Source organism: Photinus pyralis, unplaced genomic scaffold (genome assembly GCF_008802855.1).
Source record: "Photinus pyralis isolate 1611_PpyrPB1 unplaced genomic scaffold, Ppyr1.3 Ppyr1.4_LG5, whole genome shotgun sequence".
In the NCBI taxonomy this organism is placed as follows: Eukaryota; Metazoa; Arthropoda; class Insecta; order Coleoptera; family Lampyridae; genus Photinus; species Photinus pyralis.
Window position 1 is genome coordinate 23,600,801 of NW_022170596.1, and position 17,673 is coordinate 23,618,473.

At 38.1% G+C, this 17,673-nt stretch overlaps 1 protein-coding gene across 1 annotated transcript in view; it reads left to right on the top strand.

Annotated features, from left to right (window-relative positions):
* Positions 1 to 1,181: 1,181 nt before the first annotated feature.
* LOC116170629 (FERM, ARHGEF and pleckstrin domain-containing protein 2-like) overlaps positions 1,182 to 17,673 on the top strand; it is a 37,381-nt gene continuing 20,889 nt past the window's right edge. The window contains exons 1-10 of the mRNA XM_031487133.1: positions 1,182 to 1,240; positions 1,311 to 1,398; positions 9,779 to 9,883; positions 9,931 to 10,277; positions 10,330 to 10,573; positions 10,627 to 10,784; positions 10,834 to 10,908; positions 12,874 to 12,992; positions 13,071 to 13,264; positions 17,543 to 17,669. Coding sequence (XP_031342993.1) covers positions 1,182 to 1,240; positions 1,311 to 1,398; positions 9,779 to 9,883; positions 9,931 to 10,277; positions 10,330 to 10,573; positions 10,627 to 10,784; positions 10,834 to 10,908; positions 12,874 to 12,992; positions 13,071 to 13,264; positions 17,543 to 17,669 — 1,516 coding nt within the window. The remainder of the gene's footprint in view (positions 1,241 to 1,310; positions 1,399 to 9,778; positions 9,884 to 9,930; positions 10,278 to 10,329; positions 10,574 to 10,626; positions 10,785 to 10,833; positions 10,909 to 12,873; positions 12,993 to 13,070; positions 13,265 to 17,542; positions 17,670 to 17,673) is intronic.

Here is a 17,673-nt window from a genome sequence, read left to right on the forward strand (position 1 = left end):
TAATTATTCGATCATAGAAAATCAACACATTGTTAACAAATAAGGGTAGGTATAGAGGAATCACCTCGGGAAATTGGATGTGCTCTGACTACTAAATAGAATCAATGTAGAGCCCTTACGACGGAACTGTTGACAAGGTTTCCGATCACGGACAACGTATCTAATTAATTTTATTTTATATCTCGTGTAATTCGATCAAATGTAACACGTGAAATTTTTGTGAGCCCTAATGAGCGGAAAATGTTAATTTTTGGGTTGTATATAGATGTTACCAACTTTTACGGGACTGTGATGATAAAAAATTCGATGTAACGTGCGTGTATTTAGATGTTACAAACCATTATGTAGTGGCGATGTGCGGAAAGTTTAAGATATCGGGTAACCAAATCACGTTGCGAAATAAGCAAATTATTATAATAAATAGTGTAAATTAATAAGATTTACGTGCGTAAAGGTAAAGCGCGGTGCGAGATGTTTAATTTTAAAGATAGCCATAAAGATAATCGCGCCTTTTCACCACAAACGTCGATATTTGTTCAGAATATTAAGACAAAACGTGCGAGAATCTTCCCTTACAATGTAACACATTAATACGCACTTTTCTAACGACAAAATCCGCTTCAGGCGGACGCTCGCCGTCACTATCCGTTCCAGGCGCAAGATCCGGGTGAAAAGGAGCGAAGAAGAGTTACGTAGACGGAATTTGATGAGCTTAAATAACACGTACCTCAAGTCACACCTTAAATAACACAATCATACTTAGGCGAGCTATAATAATTTTAATCAAATCTCTTCTAAGTTAAGTGTTCTTATTTTAGATGCGTATAAAGGCGGCTTTGGCACGCTTAATAATCAAAACTGTGACTTTCTCCAACTTTCTCCTAACGGCCCTCTTGATATTTCGCGCGAAGACGTTAACTAACGCACTTGGCAAATTACAAATGAGAACTTATATTTTCAACACCCTCTAAGGCGGCCGAGGTTTCGTTCGCAACCGCTACATTGTTACTTTGATTAAATTTAATACCAGTGTGTGTTAAGTTTGGCTGAATTTAGAGCCTGTTCGGTATTTAGCTTTGGTTTATAGTAATTGTACGTTTGTTTGCGAATGCTTCCTAAATGAATCGAGTCTTCCGGGAGCTTTGGATTCTTCGAAAAATACGCTCCATCCCTTATGAATTATGGAAATTATTGAGAAAGTGCGAAACGTAAACGAAGAAGACGACACCCAGGCTTCCATGTAATTGCGATGTTTGCATTGAATGGGAATAAGTTCTACCAGATTCTTATTCCTGTCGTCGATTGTCTAGAACACTCACCGAGGGGCAAGAGGAGCGCATGGAGGAGAGAGTTAATGGCATAACCAGAGTTTTTGTACAAGATGTAGAAATATTCAGAGTAAGGATCCGGACAGAAATCCTTAAAGGATTGGGAAGCATTAAAAGAATTGAAAAATGATCCGATTAGTCTTACTCTATCCTCTGGGGGAATAAGAAAAGAAGATACGACAGCTAGAGTGGAGAAGAAGGGTGGTGGAAGAGGAAGCAGAAAAAGTCAGGGGACAGAAACACAGACGGATAGCGAAGCTTGAAACGGATGATAGAAGCAGAACAGAACAGATTGTGGGAGCAGGCGGGGACAGGAAAGAAAAGCTGCAAAGGCAGGAGATAATAGACAAAGGCTGGACAGAGTAGGATAGAGGGCAGAAGGGAAAGTCAGTTGGGTGTGAAGGAGAATCAGAAAATGAGAGAGAGCAGGAGGTATCAAGGTCGTTTTATTTTGCTGTCAAACAAAAAAAAACCTCAAATGAACAATAGAAAAATATGGAATATCTGGTTTTTTACCCAAAAAAATATTTATATGTAACTCAGTTAGAAGATTTTCAAGACTTAATATTGAATTAAAATGGAAAATATTACCTTCTTCTAACACGAATATTGGTTAACGTTTCACACAATTACAAAGTAATTGGATCGGATCGTCCAAGAATTTACTATTTCAATTTAAAAATTTTACTCGTCAAATTTCTTGAAGGACGCGGTTCGTATTGAATACGAATGAATAATTGACGCTTTACCAGAAACTGCCACTTGAGTCGTCCAACCTTGGAAAACTGGATCACCCTCTATTTAGAATTCGCGGAATGGAACCAAAAATTGCTGAACTTGACTTTTTGCGTAATCAAAATGGTCGAGTTAATTTGAAAAAGAATTAACTGAACAGTTGTTTACAGTGGGTGATGGGGGTGGCCGCCTACAAAATAGTGCTAATAGGGCACGCCGCCGCCGCCATCTTTAATCACTAGCCAATATGTTTCGGCCCCTAGCCCAATCACGTGCGCACGTGGCACCGGGGGTCATGAAATACCCCCCCCCTTGCAAACGTAAAAGTCGACAACCATTTGCGAAAAGTTATGTTAAAATCGCCGGGCGTTCAAATTCACTCAGCAAAGTGGGACCCGATAACCTTTTCCCTATAACTCTCAGTAAACTTCTGGTAGCGTTCTGGAAATGGCACTCCAACTGTCTCGTGTACTCAGCGGGGTATTCCCCAGACCCCCCGGTAACACTTTCTTTCACAAATTGTTTTAAGGCTTCAGAACTCGATTGACAGTTGTTGGGGAAGGATTATGTGAATCTCTTCTCTATACACCGGCGGTGCGGGGGTATTGAATACCCCCCCCCATACACTAAAAAGTTGATAACCCAATAACCCCTTTTCGAAAAGTTACATTAAAATCGCCGTGGGTTCAAAGTCACTCTTGTTAAGTGTCGATAACCCTTTCCCTGTAACCCTCAGTGAGCTTATGGTGGTGTTCCGGAAATAACACTCGAACTATCTCGTGTACGGGGGGGGGGGGGGGGGATTCAATACACCCTAGCTAGATCCCCCGGTAACGTTCTCTTCCACAAATTGTTTTAAGGCTTCAGGACTCGATTCAAGGTTGTTGGGGAAGGATTATGAGAACCGCGTCTCCATACCGTAGAAAACGTTGGGCCGGGGGGTGTGGAGAGTATTAAATACCCCCCCCCCTCCACTAAACTAAAAAGTCGATAACCCATTTCTGTAAAGTTACGTTAAAATCGCCGGGGGTTAAAAGCCACCCCTGTTGAGTGTCGATAACCCTTTCCCTGTAACCCTCAATAAAATTATGATAGTGTTCTGAAAAATGGCACTCGAATTGTCTCGCTCTCAGGAACCCCCAATGTAACTAAGAATCCATTGACTTGAAAAATTCTAAAAATAAAAAAATTAACTTTTTAGAATAAAAAGGAAAATTTTAAAGAAATCAGCCCGTTAACGAGTCCGTTTCAAAATGTTACGCTTATAAAGTCCTTTCTTAACTTATCAGATCTGTACGTCTTTCTAGAGCAAGCCTTCCAGAAAAATCAAGGTCTCTCCATTGCATCCTGTCCCAAGTCCAAAAATGTTTTGAATTTTTCCTAAAGCTTTTTAGCTCTCCTAATTCTGTGTTGTTTTATATAGCCTCCTTACTACTTTTTAGAGTCATTCATCATTTTGGGGCTTGCCAGAGCAATCGAAGTTTCTCTCCAGAGTAATATATCTCCCTCTCATAGCTCGTTAGATATTTCCGAAATATTTGGTATTTTGCGAAACTTTTTTTACTCCGCCTAAGCCTCTCTACACTATTCTAATACTCTCGCAGAGAAATTCAGGGGGCTTTCTTCGAATTTCACGCAGCTTTTCGGCGGTTTTATACGTACTTTTTAAGAGATTGGAGGCCTTAAGGCCAATTCACACTATAGCTCAGGTCACGTTCTGCTCACGCTCCGCTCACAATATTGTTACATGCTCATTTCACATTTGACGATCAGGTCACGGTCAGAACATGCTCATAAGAAATACACGCTACAATAATTGACAGGGCGTGACGTGACCGATAATGTGAATCGGCCTTAATGAGTACTTTACAAGGCATTTGGATGGTTATCGAATCGCTGTAGGTCTCTAGATAATTCTATCGTCTTTCTGGAAATTGTAGTGCGTTTTCAGAATCCTTTCCAGTCTTATGGGTACTTTTCAGAGTAATTGAAGGTCTACCATAGCGCTCTGAGTCTCCCCAGACTACCTATCATTTTTTTAGGGTTGTTTTCGACTTTTTTATAACCGTCCAAGACCATTTTAGCAATTTCAAAGGTGGTTTACAGCGCATTTGAAGGTATACCAAGGCACTTTGTCTCTTAGGTCTTTTAGTCCATCTATTTTTGGTATTTTCCAAGCTTTTTTAACAATCTCCAGAGTCTCACAATTACTTTGCAGAACAGTCCTGGAGTAATCTCTCAGAAGAAGGTTGGTGATACAAGGTGGTGGGCAAGGAGGGCAGGAAAGGGTTGCCTCAGACATTTGTCAGCGAAATAAGAATAGAAATAGTTCAAAAGAGAAACGATGACTATAATCTCTACCGAAAATAATAAATCCCTTGGCTTAATGAAATAATTGGTAACAATCGACGTTACAGTTGACAAATCTAAAGGTACCTGCCGCACATAATCGTTTAATCATACCGTTGGAAGTTTTGTAAATAAAAGGAATAAATGAGCATGAAGTTCTCAATCCCCTCGAGTTTCGAGGATGGAATTTATTCGGGAGTTAAACATTTTGTTCGAGTTACAAAAGAATATTAACCCTCCGGCAAAGACGATCCCAGTAGTCTTTGATAAAACAAAGTCGTCGGTTCGATAAATCGGATTGGGATTTGTAAGACACGGATGACTTCACGGCATTCCTTCGAATTTAAATCTCCGTAAATGTTTAACTTTTGGTTTGTATTAGATTTGCGTACGTCCCCCTCGCGGCGCGCTGCCGCTGGTCGGGAGAAAAATATTTGTATACTCGGCGATCGTTTTCAAAAGGAACTTCGTTAATTATTAACACATCATTACAGAATGAATAGCTCTTCGTCGTCGCCAATAAAAAAACGCGATACCAGGTCATGTGTATTTGTCTTGGGAAATTGAGGCTGTTTATTTTTCATTTGTTGTACGGATAGGTATTATTGAGCCGAGCTCAGGCAAGAAAGGAATATTTAATACGTCGTCGGTGAGGTAATAAACGAATAATCAATTTTTCAAATATGTTCCAAGAGAAAAATCACTTTATTAAGGCACGTTACAGGCATCCAGTCAGCTTTTGATCGGAAAACTTCCGGAAAACGAAAAATTAATAATCGAAATTTGTGCGGATGGTTACTCGCTTGTATATAAAAATGCTATCAAAGCGCCCATCGTCGATCTTTTTTTGACTATCGTTAATAACACTGCATCGAGGAGGAGAGATTTTCTTCCTTTGTCTAACAGAATGCATAATACGAAGGTAGTTCGAAACGAGAACGTTTTCGTGTACGCGAAAAACATGGCAGCGCTAAAAGCATTTAATCTTAAGCGATTGCTTTCAGGCTTTGACAATTTACTGGGCTTTTATCTACAAAGAACGCGTCTCTTCTTCTATTATTGGAGTTTTCAAATGTACACGTGATTGAAATATTAATTGTTAATGGATGAAAAAGTGCCCTGTTTGATGCTTCATTTATAACTTTATTGTGCGTCTAATAATGGAAGTATTTTTGGCCGCCGGTAACATACAACTTTTATTACCTTCGCATTCAGATCTTTCACTTACGTCTTTGCAATTCACTTTTAACATTCAATTGGGGCTTTTCAGCTTCAGTTATAGTTGTACGACAAACAATGTGGAGGACCTGCTTCAACATCCCTCCATCTGGATCCAAATTCACCATTAGACAGTTGGACCGTTGCGGTGCAAAAAGAAGCAAGGAGACCTCCCCGTCCCCCCACAAATTGGCGAATATGTTATCTTTTAGCACCATCCATTATTCAAGTCAGAACCGAACATCATTTATAATTGCTCCTCCTCATCCAAATTTTTAAGTAAACACCGATCTAGGCAATTTCTACACCCTGTAGATCCTCCCCACAGTAACCAATTATAGTCATAAAATGTTCTTGGTCTTTCTCATCATATTCCGATACTCTGCGTACTTTTCGAGGAAAGAAGAGAACACCTTGGTGGAACTCACACCTTGAAAACGTTCGTGAGAAAGTTCGCAGGCTCCTGTACTGGCCTGCGGGCTAGGAAGAGCGGATAGGATTTTCCCGGTTCTTCTGCAGAAGAGCCTGGATGCGCTGCACTTACATTTGTTGCACTTTTTTACGGCCTTCATGGCTTTAGGGTATATCCCCGAAAGCTGGTGACTATATTGACCACAAAACCAGTGATGATTCCTCGGGTCCTGTCCCTATTTTACTGAACTACAATATACGGCTGAATTTTGTATATAAAAAAGACACCTTATAAATGTTCATATTGAACTCATTCACTGGGAGCTTTTCTGTCAACAGCTCGAAATTGCTCGAAAAAAAAAATATATATATACATAAAGTTCAAAGGGCTGTAACTTTTGATCTAGTAGTCCAATCTTGGAACTGTTTGAAATTATGGATTTTACGGGCCAAACTCTATAGAAAATGTTTTTTCCCGGTCGATCTCAGACAATTTTTTTCCCGGCCTCAAAAAAAGGCAGTGTTATACCTTCCTTTTTTTCCAAAAATCGACTGTTCCAAAATTTCTCAGGAAAACACTTTTTCACACTAATTTTGGTGCGTAGAATCCAAAACGATTCGTACTTTTTCGATCAGACGTCTCATACAAAAGTTATGGACTAAATACAAATTTCAAAAATATATATACAGGGTGACAATTTGAAAACTTACCACCCCCCATATCTTAGTAAATAAACGAGATATTTAAAAAAATCAAAATCCGTTTCGGTAATTCGGAGGGGGAATCACAATGACATAGTTGGCGACGCACCCCCTCCAACCCCCTGCGCCCCAGCCACCCCAACTTTTAAATCTTAAATAGTGACCCCCCATGTGTGATATGTCGTTGGAAAGCTCTGAAAAAATGCTTTCCAACCATACCAAATAGCATTACATTTAGGTTAGTAATTATCGTGCAAATCAAAAAATAAACTAATATGATACATTTGAAATCTGTCGTATTTAAAACGCAACCGGCGAACATAGACGAACTAAGACAGAGAATAATTCAAGAATGTCGAAATATTGCAAAACCAACATTTGAAAAGGTTCGACAAGAGTTTGAGAATAGATTATAACTGGCGATCAAAAATGAGTTGCTGTCGAGTCGGCTTTGGATGTTCAAGTTAAATACGATTTTCCATGTAAACAAAAATTTCAAAGGGCGACTCGACAGCAACTCATTTTTGATCGCATAGTAATACTGTCTTACCAATAACGGAAACATTTTGAACATTTATTGAAATAAAAGCCAACTTTAGAAAATGTATCATATTAGTTTATTTTTTGATTTGCACGATAATTACTAACCTAAATGTAATGCTATTGGTATGGTTGGAAAGCATTTTTTCAGAGCTTTCCAACGACGTATCACACATGGGGGGTCACTATTTAAGATTTAAAAGTTGGGGTGGCTGGGGCGCAGGGGGTGTGAGGGGGTGCGTCGCCAACTATGTAATTGTGATTCCCCCTCCGAATTACCGAAACGGATTTTGATTTTTTTAAATATCTTGTTCATTTGCTAAGATATGGGGGGTGGTAAGTTTTCAAATTGTCACCCTGTATAAGCGATTGAAGATTTAACCATGCCCTCATGTACTTAAAGCTGGTCTAGGCTAGCACAACCCCTTTGTGAGTAGCCTGTTCCCACACCCCCTTCTCGAGAAACAGGCGATTAGAAGTCTTAATGTGGTCATCATGCAGATCTTACCTAGACCCATAACAATCCTTTCGTCAGTAGCCCGTTCATAAACCGCTTTCTCAAGAATCGAGTGAGTAAACAATTGACCCCATCGTCAGAGCCGCGACATTGCCACGGATATTTCATCCAAAATGATGTATGCATTGAAGAGATATTAATTAGCATAGGTTTACGCACGCGACTGACGTCACGTAAGAAAAGTTAATTTGGCTGAATTTCTTATTTTTTGTGCCAGTTAACAACAGTAACAATGCGCACGGCTCTTTGTGAATATCTCATCATGTAGAACTAATATACCTAGACCTTTCATAAGTCCTTTGTGAGTATGATCCTAGTATCATGTGGAATGAACTAGACTTTATTACAAGCCCTTTGTGAGTGGGTACCCCATGTCAACACCCTAGTATCAAGATATAAATGATTTAAGTCATGTAACTCTAGTCTAGACCTACCATAACCTCTTTCTGAGTATTCGTTATGGTTGTAAATGAATGAAGTTTTGGCCCTGCCATTATACACTGTGTCCAAGATAAATATGTCTATCATGGGGATCTCAGAAACCATATAAGATGGTGAAATTAGGGGAAAGTTGCGTAAAGAAAACCAGAAAATTCCGATTACTTCCGAACATATGCCACAAAAATCGAAATTTGGCGCTTTTGTTTTTTTCTGATGTGATGTGAACAAATACAAAAAATAAAAAAAAACATGTTCTCATTGCCACTATTTGAGCTCTACAAGACAGCGTTGAGAGATTTTTAATGTTTCGTATTTCGTATAAGTATTTTTTTGTATAACCTGTGAAAAACGTACATACAGTATTGAGTAGCATTTTTTATTATGAATACGATGTACAGCACACAAAAACAGAAAAAATGGAAACTGTTGGTTTCAACAGCATGGTGCCCCTGCACACAATGCATTGAGAATCCCCATGATAGATATCCTTATCTTGGGCACAGTGCGTATAGCTGATATAGGCCTTGTCACAAGCCCTTTGTGAGTATCTGGTTCCGACACCTGATATCAAGATTAAAGTTTTGACCTCTTTGTCATATAGGGTCTAGACCTACCACAGTCCCAACGTGAGTACCCCGTTACGACACATGTTTCTCGAGATATAATCGAGTAAACCCTTGACTCCGCGGTCATGTAGAGCTGCTGTAGACCTACAACAATCGCTTCCCCGTTCTCGAGATATACGAGTAAGCTCATTCCATTCGCCCAATGCTGCTCAGATGGTAGAAACTTTTAATTAAAGACATACCTCTTAGAAAGGTTTCACTAAGCAGACTGCTTCTCCATCAACTTTTACTACCTCATTGGACGTTAACTTAAATCTTTTATGAAAATAGCCTAACTTCTGCACATTTTATTTCGAAATCGACAAACTGCGTCTCCAACAAAACAACTAAGGCTGAATTTTCTTGAAAGTAAAATGACAGAAGTAGCGTGAGCAATATTAATTTACATCTTTACAGTGACTTTAGTATAAAGTAAAAATATCTTATGCCATTGCGTGCTTCTTTCGGCAATCGCATAAAGCAAAAGGTAATATAAGTGTATCTCCACTATTTGCGGCGTGCCCTTAAATACACAAATCTAAATAAGCAATTTACAAAAGTGATAAAATTTAAGCAACAATTATACAATTACAAAATTTCCAAAAGGAAAAACAACACTGAGATAACAAATTCAAATACAATAAACCAACTCTGTGTTTATTCGTAGATAATCCCCCAAATTTACACTTGGTAATTGAAATAGGTACTCCGATATACAGGATGTCCCGTCATTACTTTTGGTGTTTGGACCAAAATAACGTCTACATGACGTTGTTTATACAACATTCTTTGATTATTACAGTTGATTATCAAAATTGGATTGTAAATAATTAATCGAAGCTATGCCTACTGCTAGTATGTACTGGTATGATGTGGACATTGGATAATTGCATGTCATGTGTAATTCTGTTTTTTATTGCTAATTTTTGTAGGCGAAAGCAGTTGGGCGAGTGCTGTTTGAACAAGTATGCAAGCAATTGCATCTGCTAGAAGCTGATTATTTCGGTCTAGAATACCAAGATCTTACTGGTACAAAGGTAATACCTTTAACACTAACGTAAAGATTGTTAAGCATTTATTTTAGTACTGGTTGGATCTGCAAAAACCGATATCGCGCCAACTCGGACTTTCACTAGTCGATCCACTCTTACACTTCTGTGTTAAATTTTACACGCCCGATCCTGCGCAACTCGAAGAAGAGTACACCCGTTACCTCTTCTGTTTGCAAGTGAAGAGGGACTTATGCCATGGCCTTCTTCAATGTAACGACAACACGGCCGCGCTCATGGCAAGTTACATCGTACAGGCAGAATGCGGCGATTACGTTTCCGAGGACTATCCCGATCACACCTACTTATCTAGTTACAAATTTGTGCCGCACCAAGATCCAGAAATGGAAAGGAGAATAATGGAAAACCACAAAAAGCACGCGTTCGTTGCCTTACAATTACAAGTATATTTTGATTGTCTAAACATTTTCTAGTGGCCAATCACCTGCCGAAGCGGATTTAAATCTTTTAGAAACTGCGAGAAGATGCGAGCTGTACGGTATGAAAATGCACCCGGCTAAGGATCACGAAAATGCGCCCTTAAATTTAGCAGTGGCCCATATGGGAATTGTGGTTTTTCAGAATTACACAAAAATAAATACATTCTCATGGGCGAAAATTAGGAAAATATCTTTTAAACGTAAAAGATTTCTTCTAAAATTACACCCGGAGGGATATGTAAGACTTAAGGCACACTGTCTACGTGTAATCTTGAATTATTATTGATTTAGGGTTACAAAGATATAGTCGAATTCTTTTTCGAAGGAAGGAACGAATGTAAAAATTTCTGGAAGAAATGTGTAGAAAATCATGGGTTTTTTCGGTGTTCGTCGGTTAAAGCGCCATCGCGTCATAAAACACGTGTACTTTCAAGAGGAAGTTCATTTAGGTACTCGGGTTTCGTTCTTATTTCCTCTTTCTATTTATTTCTCTTGCAGGTATAGCGGCAGGACTCAAAAACAAATAGTGGAATTCGTTAGAGATAATTACGTAAAGAGGCAAGCATTCCAAAGGTACATTTTAAGTATCGTTACTTACGTGCATGTTCGCTTTACATTATTTAGTGCTCACTTTTGCAAGAATCATGCAGCTTTGAATCATTTTAGTTTTGAATGAATATAGTCATTCATTTGTCAGCAGAGATTCAGTGGAGTTATTAAGACGTTTAAAGATCACAGTGTAAAATAGAGATGTAATAACGGATGCTTCAATTGTGGATTTTGTCGTCCTTCTATACATTTTTTTTTATCTATTTTGGTTTGTCCTACATTTGAACAAAATGCTCGTGGTCGCGATTTTACAAGAAAATTCACTTTGCGCTTATGTTAAAAGTAAGGAGTTCATACACCTCTTATTAATACACTGTGATAAAGGTATATAATGACCATTTGCTTAGCCTAGGTAACTTGCATAATAAGTCTTGCTATTAGGAGATTCTGGCAGTCAAACAGAGTAACTCAAGGAAGCTTTCTAAACTAGGTAGCAGTCGTGAATAAAAAGTATATCTTTAAATCATTATTGAGATTAGTTTTTTCTGGTTGTGTGATGAAGAAATGTAAATTTGCTAGTTTTTGTAATGCGAGTGGTGTTTTCTGCAATTTGATATTGTTACTTACAGTTCCTGTTATTAATCATTTATCTGTCATTAAAGATGTGTAAGAAATTAACATTCTGATTTCAAAGCTACTGAAAGGGTAACACTGTATGTGTCCAAAAATTGGACTACTTCAGATTTTATTCCTTTTTGCTGTGTTTTTATGTCACAATCACAATGTTATCTTTGGTTAATTTATTGACACTGCAAAAATGGTACACCCTGTACCTTCAAAAATTATTTCTGTAGATGCGCACATCTATAGTGCACAATAGATTTTTGATATTTTTTACCAGGTATGGGCTAGGAAAGACCGCCGCACTGTTGCACAACCCTGTATATAACCAAATACTATAATATTGAATCGAACATTTTTAATGGCTCTAAAAACTGGGACATTTTGTAAACAGTAACTTTTGGCTCTTCCATTTCAATAGGTTGCCAACCCCTAACATAGAGACTTTTTTCCGCATCCATATATGGGTAGGTAAAGTATTGTTTTCATCACAGAAAAAAAGTCAGTTGTTGTTGTCCAGCTTGTTAGCACAAGAACTTAAAATCTTATCTTATTTATAGACCGATCTTGCTAAAGTTTTAACAGTAGGCAAAATCGATCGATTATATTGAACATTTCAAAAGCTGCGCGCGCATGCGCAGAGGTAACTCCCCTATTTGTGGACTGTTAACAGAGCCACCTGTTAATACAAAAAGCGATGCGCGAGAAGTAAATAAATGAAGGGAAGGTACCGGGTCTCAACAAATTACTTCAGTGCGGAAAAGTTAAGTTTTGAAGAAACTCATTTTTTGTTATAAGATAATACTGAGAGTCGAACATGGGACAAAGGTCCAAATGTGATTTTGTTATTGATTCAATTTAATAATTTGCACCGCTTTATGTAGTTTTGTAAGCCTTTTATAGTACATGCTGTTGCTTGTAAATGCTTTTTAAAAACTTTCAATATTGGAATTACTGCTTGCTATTTTCATGTACAATATTTGAAGAAATTGGCACATTTGTATATATTTCATTAGTCATCCTCGGATCAAGTGATATAAAAGTAGACTTTGAACCCTTTTGGAGCATGGTTGTAGTAACGGTTGGTCAGTTATGCTATACCACTGCTGGTATTTTTCATATTAATGATGCATATGGGAAGGAGGATGGGAAAAATGATCGACATAAGTTTGTCAAGAACACTACAGCATGTAGTTTGAATAGGCAATAAGCGATGAGAAAATTTCATTTAAAGTTAGCCAATCAGCTCTAGGCTGTGCTCCATAAGTGATATATGTTTCTTTAACCGAATTTAGTTTTAGAGTCCTGTAATTTACTTTTATAAACGAACTTTCGTGACCTCTTCTCATTCCTCGTTCCTTTGTGCAGGTCAGCATCATTCCGTCATTCTAGTACACATTCAAGTGCAACGAACATGCACACCAGCACAGTTGGAAATAGCATTTCTGCGCATCCGCTGTTGCCACTTGCCAACAGTACTTTAAGTGGTAGGTTTTTGTTTGTTTTACTGTACGCCGCAAATTCAAATGTAACATCGTTTAAAATTGTTTCTTTTTGTAATTCAGTGGGAGTGTCCAAACTATCAGCTTCACTGGGATCGATGGACATAACTGCAGAAACACCGGCTTCTCCGACGACGAAATCAGCCTCTCTCCCCCACGCCACAGTTATATCTTGGAGCTCGGTCCCCGACAAGCGGCCTATCATACCGTATGCTCAGACGACGACATCGCCTTCACCTCCTCTGACGACGCAATCGGTAAGTATTATCCACTTTATCAATGCAGATATTTTATTGTGATGATGGCAACGTGAAAATATATTTGAATTGAGTTTGATATCGTCTACTTGTGTTTTTACAGCTTGAAAGAGAAGTTGCTTGGTCAAATTTTCTGCCGAAGTCTGTAATTTCTTTACTTTGTTGGTACCAAAACCAGAGATGGAACGGACACTGTTGCGTTTTTTAAATTTAATATTGCCTATCATTACCAATACCTAGCTTTAAATGGTGCGACAAACCAAAAAGTGACCTTCATAGAAATGTAATGCGTCACATTTTAAATATATACAGGGTGTCCCTAAAAGGTCTGTACAACGCGCTACCAGGGGTTCTTGGTATCAAAATAGGACGATTTAAGCCTACTTACCTCTATCCAAAAGTGCTTCGTTAAGGCGCTATTTGCCGCCAAAGATTCAAAAAACAAATCGTTATTTTTATTTTATCGGAAAATGGTTTTGCCGATTAAAATGAAAGTCGGGATGTGAATGTCTAATGTCAAAAGGGTCTTTGTGATATCATCGTTTTGATTGTAGTTGCTATGTAGGTGGTAAAATACTGACCATCCACATCTGAAGAGGTCTAAAACTTTTTAACTACTATTTTGACGGTTCTGAATTTTTAGACACTGATAAGACAGTTTTCTTGCAAGCATTTTTTGCCTCTTGATGAATATCGCTATCTGTGATGGTTTACGAAAAAAAAAATTTAGGCATGATGAATGGCATGCACCATACATGCGATTGTTCCTCAAAAAATCAGAAGATGGCTGTTAAACCTTAGAGTGGCTTAACGTTTGTTTGTTGTTTCTTAAACTTTAACAATTTACGTTTTGCTTGAAGACTTAAAACTTTAAAAAATAACGTACCAATGTTCCAAAGGGCACAGTTTAATTTATTACGCCGTATAATGCTTTGTATGCGTGAAAATGGTGGTCACTTTGAACATTTAGTACGTTTAAATTAATACATTACATTGACTTACTCTGTTGTGTTCGTTTATTCTAGATTACTTGCTTGCACTACGGTTTCATAGCCTACTTCTTGCTTGCACTTATGGTTTTTGAGGAACAATCGCATGTATGGTGCATGCCATTCATCATGCCTAAATTTATTTATTTTTTCGTAAACCATCACCAATAGCGATATTCATCAAGAGACAAAAAATGCTTGCAAGTAAACTGTCTATCAGTGTCTAAAAATTCAGAGCCGTCAAAAAGTAGTAGTTAAAAAGTTTTAGACCTCTTCAGATGTGGATGGTCAGTATTTTACCACCTACATAGCAACTACAATCAAAACGATGATATCACAAAGACCCTTTTTACATTAGACATTCACATCCCGACTTTCATTTTAATCGGCAAAACCATTTTCCGATAAAATAAAAATAACGATTTGTTTTTTGAATCTTTGGCGGCAAATAGCGCCTTAACGAAGCACTTTGGGATAGAGGTAAGTAGGGTTAAATCGTCCTATTTTGATACCAAGAACCCCTGGTAGCGCGTTGTACAGACCTTTTAGGGACACCCTGTATAATAATAATAATAAAAAGTGCAATATAATTTATGTTGTAACAGGTGGTCGCTTAGCCGTTTTCGTGAAATTTGGCTTTAAATTTGTATTTTGTTAAACATAGAAAAATTTACATATATCGCTTCATAGTGAACATGAATAAAAGTATGTCTGGCGATAACAAGTAACGTACTGGGGAAGCGAGCGCGGTTGCCACGATCTCTTCGAACCTCGAATGAGACACTAAACCCAGCGTCCATGCGGTGGTGATAACTATTGCTTCAAATGGGAGCACAGACACTGAACGACTGGCGCCGTGCCAACGGTTCTCCGGCGCATCCCCATAACACTGAATCACCACATTATGCTGTATATTTAGGGAAAGACTGATGTTGCACAGACATTCAAATCGTTACGTTCAGAAAATAGCGAGAGAAGTGGTAAAGCGAGGATTCTAGGCTGATTTACGCGAGCGATCACATACAAACACCGACCTGTGGAAAATTGATTGGCGGTTGAAAGTCGGGAACCGGAACGTGCAATTAGTTGGTGAAATCTATCCTAGTAGTAGAAAAAATTTGTAGTTTAACTTTGGGAGAAATCATATTCCGTAGAGAGAATTTGTGACAAATTGCAAGCTATACGTGTGTGCGAACAAACGAATTACTTCCGGGATGAAGAAAAACTTGAACAGCAAGGCCTTTTATTTATGAGTGGTAAAATATACATGAAGGAACATTTTCGAATCGGAGAACTGCTTTTCAAATAAAAAACGGGATTAAATAAACTCATTGTGATAAATAAAGAATTTTTTTAGACTGTTCACTGTACCGCCTGCTTAAAAGCCAGTTCCCTAAAGTTGAGTGACGTCATTGTGCGAAAATTAAAATTTTGTATACCACGGCATACGGCAAGGAATTTAAAGACAATTGCATTTACCCGGAACAAAACCTAGTGAGCAAAGTTAATATCAACACAGCGGAATATTGGCTTATTATTCCTGTGCATAATCACGATTGCGAGCATTACTTTCGCGAAATTGAAGTCGGTTTGCTTGGATTCGCGATTCATACGAACTTGCCTTCCGCTTATCTTTGCATTCATTCGAAGATAATGTTATCACGGTGGTTTAAAAAGGTCAACTGTACGATTGAAGCGAATTTTGTTTGAAGTAATTTTAATATACCTAAAGGACTCGACCTATGAGAACCATTTGCATGAACAGATTTTATGAATTAGAATCGAATCCACACAAAGGATTTTGATTATTTTGTTTCATATATTGGAAAATTTCAGTGATACCATTGCTTTGAAAGTCATTAGGTGAATTATTTTGACATTTGGTCAACGCCTACTACACCAAAATGTGAAAAATTATTTATTATTTAAGGGCCGGTATTTCCATCTCGGGATAAAGTGAAGTATAAGATATCTTCCAGGTAAACCGACAGTTAGCGTCGCTTCGGGTATTTCGAACCTCGTTTAAATATTATCGGCAGGATAAGCTCTAGATAAAGTTATTGGGTAGATTTTCTGCAGTTATCAATATAACCCCTAGATATTGCGTAAAATTACTAGTAGACTGGTGACGTTTTAAAAATTTGCGAAATTACCAACCGTACCTATACTAAATAGGAAGAAAGAAATTGAAGTATGCAAGTAGAAGTACTCAAATACATACTATGTTTTCTTGAAGGATATAGGTAACCTATTTTAGATTCCAAATGGATCAAGATTTTCTTGACTTATTCGAATCCGATGACGAAGAATTATTTGAGGTGATCTTTGCATACGATTAGCTTCGGCTGTACGATTATTAATTCCAGACTTTGCATTACATTGTTGGGCAATATGAGCCCAGCAATTATTTTTTTCTGCCCGAGTAACACCCATCACTGCGTTTATTTTCCAGGACGTCCTTGTACTCGATAACCAAATCCACAAGCACACGATTTTCAGATGTGCTGAAATTAGCAGTTCTTTTCTTTCTACGAGGTGCATTTACATCACGATTTTGGTTCATGTTCAGAGTACCTACTCATAAGTAAGGCTTATTCTGTAATTTACGTTTGACAAATATATTATAAGTCACTGAATTTCTTTCAAAAACAAAAGCATTCGTTCAAATTGTCAGGTAGTAAGCTATCTTTCTCTAATATATGGCTCTGCCGTTCGCTATCTTTTTCTATTACAGACTTCTAAAAGCGGCAACATTGGCTATGGTTAGGTAGCTATCTACGGGATATATTTATACCGCACGCCAATGGAAATACCCGCAGATAGATAAACGGAAGATATCGGGCGGTATAAGTTATTTTGCCGGTACGAATCTAGTACTTTATCCGAAGATGGAAATACCGGCCCTAAGTCAGAAAAAAAGGCTTGTTATTCCTTTTTTTTATTTTTAACATCTTGCTGTAGTAGGCGTTGATCAAATGTCAAAGTAAAGTACCTTTAAATGACAATAAAGAAACATATTGTGTGATACATCGTTGTTTTCGTAATAAAAAATGTTACACAATAAAGTTGAAACGTCGTAATTAAAATCTGTGGACACCATCTAGTAGAATGACTGAATGTGCTATTTTTAATATTTGTGGAGCTATCTATGGGAGAGTAATATAGTCTTTGGCAATATTTTGGTCAGGAGGCATCAATTTGTGAATCAATTTGAGACAAGTTTCTAAAATGGATGCACAAATCGATTACATTCCTGGCAGCTACGACTAATGTTACAAATTTGTCATAGGTTTCCTCGGCAACTTCTGCGACTATGAGCCCGCAGCATGCGCAGCACGAGGATCAGAACCTGCCGGGCTACAACAACAGCAATTTGCCGGTCGCCGTTCTCGCAGCAGTTCACAGGGACGACACAGGTAT